Below are 9,750 nucleotides of genomic sequence, written 5' to 3' on the forward strand. Positions count from 1 at the left end.
ATTTAATATGTACAGCGTCGGTTAACATAACCTTATAATCAAATAGCTAACCACATGGTATGCATAGTTTGTTTAGAGTGCCGTCTTTGTTACACGTGTACTGAATCGAACTTTCTTTATGTGCTAATACCATTTTATATTAATATCAATCTATATTAAAAAGTTAATCATTTTTTCAAAAAATAATGTTTGATATTTTTATAGCCATTCCAAAGGTTTGTGGAGTCTGGTCGAGTCGCCTACGTTAGCGATGGTCCTTACCAAGGCAAACTCGTTGCAATTGTTGATGTTATCGATCAGAACCGGGTATAAATGATTAATTATTTACACTATTAGATCCAGTATATATACTTAATATTTTATAGATTAAGTTAGATTTAATAGTTCCTGGTAGATATCTGTGATTCTATTCGCATTTTATTATTTCAATGATGATCCCATTATATTGATAGGAATTGCCGGCTGACTTTTAGCTGATGCCAATTTTATTATCTGAGAATAAAATTATATATATATATATATATCGATAGTAGTATAATTCTAGTGCAAATCCTTTTATCAATTGTAATATTAATAGGTTCTGGTTGATGGACCTGCAGCAAATGTACCACGTGGTCAAATGAGGTTAAATGAACTTCATCTTACTAAATTCCGTTTACGTTTTCCGTACACCGGTTCCACACGAGTTGTACGTAAAGCATGGGAAAAAGGTGAAATAGATAACTTATGGAAAAATACTATGTGGGCTAGGAAGGTCGCAGCTAAGAAGAAGGTAAAGACACTTATAAAAAATAAAGTACTAAAGATTAATATTTAAAAATATCTGCTTTACATTTAAAAAAAAATGAAGTATATTTATAATGAAATAAATTTCTATTAACAAATTTTTAATTTCTTAATTTTAGCGCGCCGAGCTTAGTGACTTTGACCGTTTTAAATTGAGGAAAGCTAGACAAATAAGAAACAAATTGAGGACAAATGCTTTCTTTACATTAAAAAAGAAAGCTAAGAAAAATAAGACAACTGGTGTTAGTAAAGCAACCAAGAAAGCAGAAAAGAAGTAATATTATTTTGTGAAATAAAAACAAAATTTTTTCGCAGTACTGATGTCAATATATATTTATATACCTCACAATAATGAAATAGTCATAATCGAAAATAATCATAGTCATAATCTATAATAGTGAGTCTATGGCGTTATTAAAACGTTTTCTCGTCTAAAACAAATATTTAAATACATATTATAAAAAAATAGAAATCTTTAACGTGTTTCTTTTTAGATTGATTTACATTTATTTTTTATTTTAGAACTTCATAATAAAATAGATTAATTGTAGGTGCTTGATCTAGCAAAAAATCGTGTAAATTTTACATCAAAAAATTACATAATAGTCCTTTTTAACATTAATATACTTATAAACATATTTCACAAATATATGCATAGATACTCTTCATTGCGTTTAAAAACAAAACGTCATATATTCAATATACATAGAACAGTCAAATTCGATTTTCTCGAGACTACTGGTCACATGGAATTATTTATTTAATAGATATGGTATTAAATATTCAAATGAATTTATTGTTCCAATAATTCTTGTTTTAATTTATTAACTTTCATAGGAAGCAAATTAACGATCTCTTCACATAAATTTAGTTCTTGTTTCATTATCTCCGCAGCTTCGGGATGAGTTTCGCAATAATCAATGACAAATCGGTAGGCATTAATACTATTCTGAGTATTCTGCAATTGTATAGATTTGTCAAGAGTTATGATTTTATTATACAATCTTCCCATCTGAAAATATGCACCTAACGCAGGTTGCACAAGATCGTGAGGAAATGTTACAGTCCTTGCATTTGTAGAATTATTCTCTAGGGAATCTAAAAATAATTGAAAATTTTTAATAGCACTTTTAGCCAAATGATTGATTTTCATTAAAGCATGAGGGTCTGTTTTATCTTCGCTTATTCGTAAACGATCCAACTTAATATCCAAAATATCGGAATATGTTTCGCTTAATTCCATCCAAATTTGTCTACATGCAGTTTTGTAGTATTGAGGATTTAACTCTTTAACAGTAGCTTCCAAGATATCTATTCTACGTTTATGCATTTTCGCCTGACGATCTTCATTTTCTTCGAAAAATGATAAATATTTGTATGCTTGAGATATATCTTGTATAATTTCTACATAATCTGATGCATGATTATCGAGAGTATAATATGCTTTTGCTTGATCTAACCATTTTTGAATATTTAAAAATACAGGTTTGGCATCATTAAAATCCAAAAGGTATGTATCTGTTATCTGATTCACAAATGGTTTGATGTCATCTATCAGAATATCAAATTTTAAATCATCAAAAGACTTTTCTGAATCTTTTTCTGACTTAGAGTTCAATTGACTGTCTCTGGTGTCATGGGGATCAGTTTCATCCTTTTCTGCTTTTTGTATAAGACGCTGTTTTGATAAACTAAGTAATAATATCCCATATTTAGCCCAGCATCTAGCTACATCAGCACTTCTATGCTTGAAACGTTCACATTCAGCCGCAGCTATTTCGCTGTCTGCTTCATTTTCTTTTTCTTTCATCATATTTTCATATTTTTCCAATATGTAATATGCTACAGCTAAGTGATGTCTGGCCTGAGTAAAACCTTCATTTTCCATAAAATACTGTGATAGAGTAGCTGCATTAAGAGCCCATTCTATGTAATCTAAGTCTTGTATTACTTCATTTTGTTCTAATTGCCTGCGCAATGTGATGTGACAATATACTGCAGATTTGTGATGATTTTTCAAAGCTCCATATACTTGTGCAAGGTAATATAATGTCAATATATGTATTTTTTCTAGTACATGTTTAGTACTTAAACCTTCTTTAACATCTACAATACCAAAATTTGATACCAAATCAACAGGATCACAACAAGAATTTTTTGTATCTGTGAAATCTTTATAAATCTGTTCTGCTTTATCAAGAAATGCTTTAGCTTTTGCTGGTTGATTCCATTGAGACCAAATTATACCCAACTGATTGAGACTTGCTAAAACTGGTAAAACACCTTCTGGTTCCAATTCTCTACCCCTCAGTAGATCAATGCATTTCATAAATTGCTCTTCTGCAACTTTTAGTTCTTCTGTATCAGCATGAAGTATCCCTTTATTTAAGTGAGTAATAGCAAGTAATAGTGTTATTAAATTTTTATCTTTTTCTTCTTGTTCACTGTTTATGGTATTATTAAGATTTAATTCTATTTCTTTAAGTAGATCTATAGCTGCATATTTTAATTTATAAGGTTCGCGCTCTAAATCAGATTTTCGATGTTCGTCCAGTAGTTCTCTGACTTCGGCAAATTTTTTTGTGATAAATGACAATTTTCCATTTAATTGTTCAAACGACATTGTAATCCTTGGAAAGTATTCTAGAAAATGTTTTAATATATACTGTTTTTTCTTTTATTAATAATATTTATTCTTTAGATTACTAATAATAAAATAATTCGCAATCACATCACTTTAAGCAACACAGATTAGCTGTCAGTAGCAAACCACGATATAACCCCTCCTCTTGAATTGTTTTTACGTGATAACAAAGTATACTACCATTAATAATCTTCAATTCAATAAAATATACGTGTATGTGTGTATATCCATATATTCCATTTGGCGAATTACTTTCTTTGTTTTAAATGATTAAATTCTGACTGTTTTCTTCGAAGCCAATGATAGAGATGAGTTTTATCAGAAACCTATCAGAACGTTTCTATAATTCGGTCAACGTAGCAAGCGGTAGTAAAAGCGAGTAGAATCCTGTAAAGAAAGATTTTACTAAAATGATAAAGTAAATTCTACCAATCATATTGTTTTATTTAAATAATATTTTCTAATGGAACTCTAGAAAAATTGTAAAATATATTTTTGTTAAAACATTGCAACATATTATAAATTATTATATAATATTTCTAATATTATTTATAAATTGTTGAGAAAAGAGATTGTATTAAAATGATCGAAATTTTTACTTTGTTTAATTTGTTACCAGTATTCAGTATGCTTAAACACAAACATTTATCAGAATAAAATAAATAAATTCATTTTATAAAATAAATGTGTTTAGGTATGTTAAAAGAGATTACTAATAAGTGAAATTTAGAAATGACTAACATAAGATCTCCGATTTATCTTAATTGAATAAATAACAAAAACATAACCTTCATATATTCAACCTGTAATAAAAGTTGGAAACAAAAATTAACAATTATGCATAAAGCTATTTCGAGAGCTTTTTTTTATGGAAAACATAATTCCATCTGTTTTTTATACAATCCAGTGCAACGTTATGTTATAAAAATAGAAAATAGAGATGGAAAAAAAGGAAAAGTATCTAACCTAAAAGACTATTGGTTCGGCAGATATATAAGTTATTTAAAAAAATATGTAGTAACTTTAGACAAGAATTTTCCAAAAATGATGGTTTTATATCGTACCTTCCGTAATGGTATCAAAGATTTATATTCTGATTCACAAACATATATATCTATAATAATGAAACAGAATGTGGAAGGTTTAAATAATTTAACAAGACAAGAGCTTCAGTTGGCATATACAATGCCCAAAGATCTAATTAAGATTTTTCCTGTTATTCTAACATCTTTGATTCCTTTTTCAAACTACGTTATCATACCTTTAGCATATTTCTTTCCACGACAACTATTGACTCAGCATTTTTGGACACCAGAACAAAAAGCAAGTTTTATGCTTCATTTTCATAAAAAAAGATTCAAATACAGTAGACCATTATTTTATTGTATGCAAAATAAAGTCAACTACATTAATAATGAACTATTAAAAATTAAATGGAACGGAATCATGGCATGTTTGGGTAGCGGTGAGCATCCAACAATTGAAAATGTGTTATCATGTATTACTTTATTTGCAAGTTCGCCATATTCAATGGATACCCTTGAACATAAATATATGGTAAATAATTAAATAAAGTTTCCTTATTTGTTAATACATATATTATATAATATATGTATTATATATATAATTTGTAAATACATATTTAATACTTATTATTTTAGAAAAAATTGCTTGCCATTCATGGATTATCTATATGGGCACCTTTCAGAAGGAGACGTTTAATAGAAAGAGGTATATTGTTAAAACGGATGGATAATGCCATTGTTAAAGAGGGAGGTGTAGATAATATGTCCATAGAATCATTATGTTGGGTAAGGAAATAATTCAAAAAATTTTGAAATGTATGTCTTATTGAGATCAATCTAATCGATATATTTTCAGGCCTTATCTTTTAGAGGATTAAATCCTGTAAATATGTCAATGGAAAGTATGAAAGATTGGCTTGAACAATGGTTGAAATTATCAGCATCAGTTGATAATTCTACATTATCTTTACTATTACATAGTCCGATTTTTTTAGCTTATAATCATAGTAATAATTTACATTTGTTGTATAAATAAAATAATTATTTCTGTTTCTATCTTTTATAAATATCTTTTTATTTATTAAATTAATAAAAGATATTTAATATTTAATAACTTATTTTAACTTAAAAAATATATAAATAAAATGAATAAAGAAAAACAATGGTATATTAGAGGTAAAATCTTTATTAACAAATATACATCCTTTATTTTTACAGGAGTCTTATACAGTTTACAAAATATAATTTTCATACTTCGTATATGTCTAACAGAGAAAATAATAAAAAATAATATGGAAGAATAAATATATAAATTCTCATAAATACCAAACATGAATTGCCCGACTTAATGACTTATAGAATTTAAATATAAAATTGAAATATCATGCTGGAGAACTAAATGCAGAATAATATTAAATTAATCATCTTCAGTCTTAAAGATGCATAATATTCTTATTGAAAAAATTTGAGTATAATAGGATCGAGTTTCTTAAATGATTAAGAGTACAATGTCATTTAAAATATACTCAGATGCTTCTAACTTTAGAGAGCAATATTTTACATATTTGTACTTTAGATCAATGAGCATATTTCTTTTTTACAGTTTTTAAATATTCCGTGAACATTTCTCTCAATCATAATACTCATAATTGAAAATTCATATATTTTTAATATAATTTAATATTTTGGATATATAATATCCAAATAATTGGATATATAACTAATTAATAATTTGGACATATAACTTAATAGTGTGGAATTATTTTAACAATAAAAATAAATTTAGTAAAATATAAATATATCTAATTTTTTTTTCTTTGATTTAAAATTCATTGTGGCAAAATAAAAACGTAAAAATAAGTACAATTAAATAATAGTAGGTATAAGATATAAAATTACACGATATAATTAATTTAACTACATGTATCACAATATTGCTTATAGAGAAATAAAATATATTAACGTGACAAATGAATTTTATGATTTACTAATACTATCAAAGACAAAAATAAAAAATATTTGAAGTTGAAAAGTTAATAATGCATAATATAAAATAAATTATATTTTTTCCAGCATATGAACATTTAAAAAGCATAGATAAATAAAATTAAAATAATTATGATTTAAATAATAATCATGTCTGTTAATTAATAGGGATAAAAGCGGGTAGAATACCAAGAGGCAATCTTTTCGGTAATTTGTTTTCAAAATTTGTTGACTCTTTTTCAGATATGCTTGGTTCTGCAATATTGTTGTTAGAGAATTCCTCATTCATAAATATATCGCCAGATTGTTGTGCTATTGCAACATTTTTTATAATTTGTACTTTTTTCATAATATTATCCTTTGTTATAGCAAGATCATTATTGACTGTATCAGTACTCTCATAATATCGTAATCTACATTCATGATTGGTCAATTCTGTATCATTCTCCATTGTAGATATACTTTGACTTTTAGTTGCATTAGGTTCTTTTTGTAAATACTTATTGGTTTGTCGGGCAGTAGATGTAGTTGGTTTATGAGGATAGGGACAATACTTACCTTTGCTGCAGTTGCTGGTTTTGTTATATTCAGGGCAAAGATACTCATGACGCAGCTTACACTATAGAAGAAGAAATCACTAATCTAGTTATTTATTAGTTATATAGTTATTACATGCGTTTTCATATAAAGTAAATACATTTGTAATTTGTAGAATTATTTATGATCATATTTATAATCAAGAAACATAATTTACTGATTATAGAATATGGTATATATAGAAATAAAAATATTGTTACCTCGTTTCCTTTAGAACAATATCCTTGCAGAAATTCTATGCAGATAGGAGTACTAGATGAAACTTTGACATGACGATAAGGACACTGATCTCGCGTACAACAGGCTTCTAGAAAATATTTGCAGGTTGGCATTTTCTCAGGTCCAACATCATGTGAAAGTGGACATGCATCCAATAAGCATTTTCCTTGAAGAAATCTGCACATATGTATGCATGTAAAAGTGGAATTTTAGATTTGTTTAAAGATATTACTTAAAAAATAATTAATAATTTATAATAAACAAAGTTTTTTAGATTATAAATTCCTGAGTTATGTCCCTCATAAATAAGAATAACTATATACTTTTTACAAACTGAGATCTGTTTTTTGTCATGAAGTTTAGAACAGGTTCCCTTCTTTTGATTGGCACAATATCCAAATCGTTGGAAGAACAAACATGGTTGGTTATTTTTGCGCATTTTATTGCGCAAAATTTGTATACTCCTTTGTTTAACTTTATTACTGTAGAGAGAAAATGATAGAGAAAATAGAATTAAAGTGCAATTACATATTAATAAATTAATTAAGACTCAAATAACTTTACCTAATATTATTTTTATGAGTAATTTTTGATGTAATCATGTTTCCAAGTTTAGATTCAGTTGTTTGTATAGCATTCTTCCGATTAGATACATCTTTACTTATTTTGAGTCTACAAAGTTTCTTACCATTTGTTGTAATTATAAATTTATCATTTTTATTGTTTGATGCAAGTTTTCCTAAAATAAGTTTAATAAAATTAAATAAATGATTATATAAAACTATACATATTATAATAGGTATACTTATAGACATTTAATCTAGTCAAAAAATATCCATACTCTTTAAAGAGTAACTTCTTCGAACTAATTGATTTCTAGATGATTTGTATACTATTCCTCCAATTGTAACTAATTCCATCAAATTATACCTGTAATATAAATGATACTTATATATAGACCAACAATTTCTATTTTTATATAATATAATTACTTGGCTTTCTTTGGTTGGGAAGTTTCACTTTTCTTCGGTTCTGTTAATGATTGTATAGTCCTGTCAATTTTGTATTTATTTACTTTTGTTTTAACATTATGTACCTTTGATAAGTTTATATCATTACTGTTGCATTGCAATGTATTATTATTCGCTACAATATTTTTTGTACTCTGTAATATGGTAGTTTTAATTTTTTTTGTTGGAGAAGGTTTTTTAACTTTTTGTGGACCTATTTGAGAAATCACAGCATTTCCTTTCATTGTGCGTTTAGCTCTTATTAGTTTTCTTTTTGATAATAATAAAATATTTGACATATTAGCTTTTTTTATGGGAGTCTTTGCAGTGTCAATTTTTCTTATAAATTTTAATCTTGAACATGTAGGTTGATTAAAATTTGGTACAGTCTCTCGTTTTTCAACTATTTCTGATTCTTTAGTCGATGATAATTTTGATATTAATTTTGGATTTATATATACTGATTTTTTTACATCTGTCTGAATAAAACTTTCTTTAATACCTGATTTAACACATGTATAATTACTTTCTGTCATTGAGGTTGAACTGGCAATGCTAGTCATTATTTTTGGGTTGACATGTATCGAAGGTTTCGTATGAAGTTTCAACTTTTTTATGTCCATTTGTGTTAAATTTTGTTGAGAATTACTCATTATGTTAGAAGTATTATTCATTGTAGTTTCATTTGTACTAGCAACACTTTTCACCATTTTAGGATTGACATGTATGAATGGTTTCATATGCATTTTGGGATTGATATGTACCACAGGATTTTGTGGCTTAAAATATGGATTAACATAAACGTTACAGGACATTGTTGAAGGCTTTATATGTATATTATTATTTAATTTTTCATAAGTCAGTATATCAGTTGGTCGAGATTTAGGAAATGTATTTAAGTTACTTTGACATTCCGATATATTCATATTTATATTTTGTTTATTTGTAGCACTACTATTAGGCAAATTTCCAGATGATTCACTTTTATATTTTTTTATAAGACCTGAAATGATGACCTTGTAATCACGGATTTAGACAAAATTTATATGGCGTAATGAACATCTACAACTTACGAGTCAAGTAATCGATCTCATTTAATAGTTTTACATTCATTATAAGAAAAACAAAGTTCACTTTTCAAAGATAATATATGTTCTTCTATTTTCTTTTTCTAATAAAATACGGCGCGTCTCTAAGGATTCTACTTATATCGTATCACATGACGCCAAAGAATACACTAGAAAAAACGTAGAATTTCACTCGGAAATATGTAAACTGTAGGCATGAAAAAAAAAAGAAAAAAGATCACGACGATTAATTGGTCTCTAAAATCATTGAAAATACGAGCCAATCACGATTTTCAAGGTATGATGATTTCGATATCTTGTTCGACGAGGATAAGGCAGAGAAAAAAATGACGTTGTCGTCGATACTGAACGTACCTTTATTCCAGTTGAAATTGTCTCTGCAAGATGGCGCGAAC

General features: G+C 27.0%; 4 protein-coding genes across 5 annotated transcripts; 2 read left to right on the forward strand and 2 right to left on the reverse strand.

Annotated features, from left to right (window-relative positions):
- The first annotated feature begins 37 nt into the window (after positions 1-37).
- Positions 38-1,103, forward strand: RpL14 (ribosomal protein L14). The gene is made up of 4 exons (XM_035881218.2): positions 38-57; positions 205-306; positions 578-772; positions 906-1,103. The coding sequence occupies exons 1-4, from the start codon at positions 55-57 to the stop codon at positions 1,062-1,064; spliced, it is 459 nt and encodes a 152-aa protein (XP_035737111.1). The 5' UTR covers positions 38-54; the 3' UTR covers positions 1,065-1,103.
- Positions 1,104-1,561: 458 nt separating this feature from the next.
- Positions 1,562-4,785, reverse strand: LOC118448210 (KIF-binding protein). 2 transcript variants are annotated; one of them, XM_085657448.1, is made up of 2 exons: positions 4,692-4,785; positions 1,562-3,817 (listed from the first exon to the last, which is right to left on the reverse strand). In XM_085657448.1, exon 2 carries the CDS (start codon positions 3,407-3,409, stop codon positions 1,580-1,582), a length of 1,830 nt encoding a protein of 609 aa, XP_085513574.1. In that variant the 5' UTR covers positions 3,410-3,817; positions 4,692-4,785; the 3' UTR covers positions 1,562-1,579. The 2 variants fall into 2 exon arrangements, with proteins under 2 accessions (XP_085513574.1, XP_035737104.1); XM_035881211.2 differs by lacking the exon at positions 4,692-4,785 and adding an exon at positions 4,495-4,635.
- Positions 3,970-5,491, forward strand: LOC118448212 (LETM1 domain-containing protein 1). Its single transcript, XM_035881215.2, has 3 exons — positions 3,970-4,987; positions 5,092-5,241; positions 5,312-5,491. Exons 1-3 carry the CDS (start codon positions 4,268-4,270, stop codon positions 5,489-5,491), a joined length of 1,050 nt encoding a protein of 349 aa, XP_035737108.2. The 5' UTR covers positions 3,970-4,267.
- Positions 5,492-5,773: 282 nt separating this feature from the next.
- ZC3H3 (zinc finger CCCH domain-containing protein 3) lies at positions 5,774-9,682 on the reverse strand. The gene is made up of 7 exons (XM_035881116.2): positions 9,341-9,682; positions 8,250-9,270; positions 8,099-8,187; positions 7,822-7,996; positions 7,581-7,739; positions 7,239-7,434; positions 5,774-7,060 (listed from the first exon to the last, which is right to left on the reverse strand). Exons 1-7 carry the CDS (start codon positions 9,378-9,380, stop codon positions 6,599-6,601), a joined length of 2,142 nt encoding a protein of 713 aa, XP_035737009.2. The 5' UTR covers positions 9,381-9,682; the 3' UTR covers positions 5,774-6,598.
- Between the last annotated feature and the right edge of the window lie 68 nt (positions 9,683-9,750).

Source organism: Vespa mandarinia, chromosome 5 (assembly GCF_050613455.1).
Source record: "Vespa mandarinia isolate Hongniang chromosome 5, ASM5061345v1, whole genome shotgun sequence".
In the NCBI taxonomy this organism is placed as follows: Eukaryota; Metazoa; Arthropoda; class Insecta; order Hymenoptera; family Vespidae; genus Vespa; species Vespa mandarinia.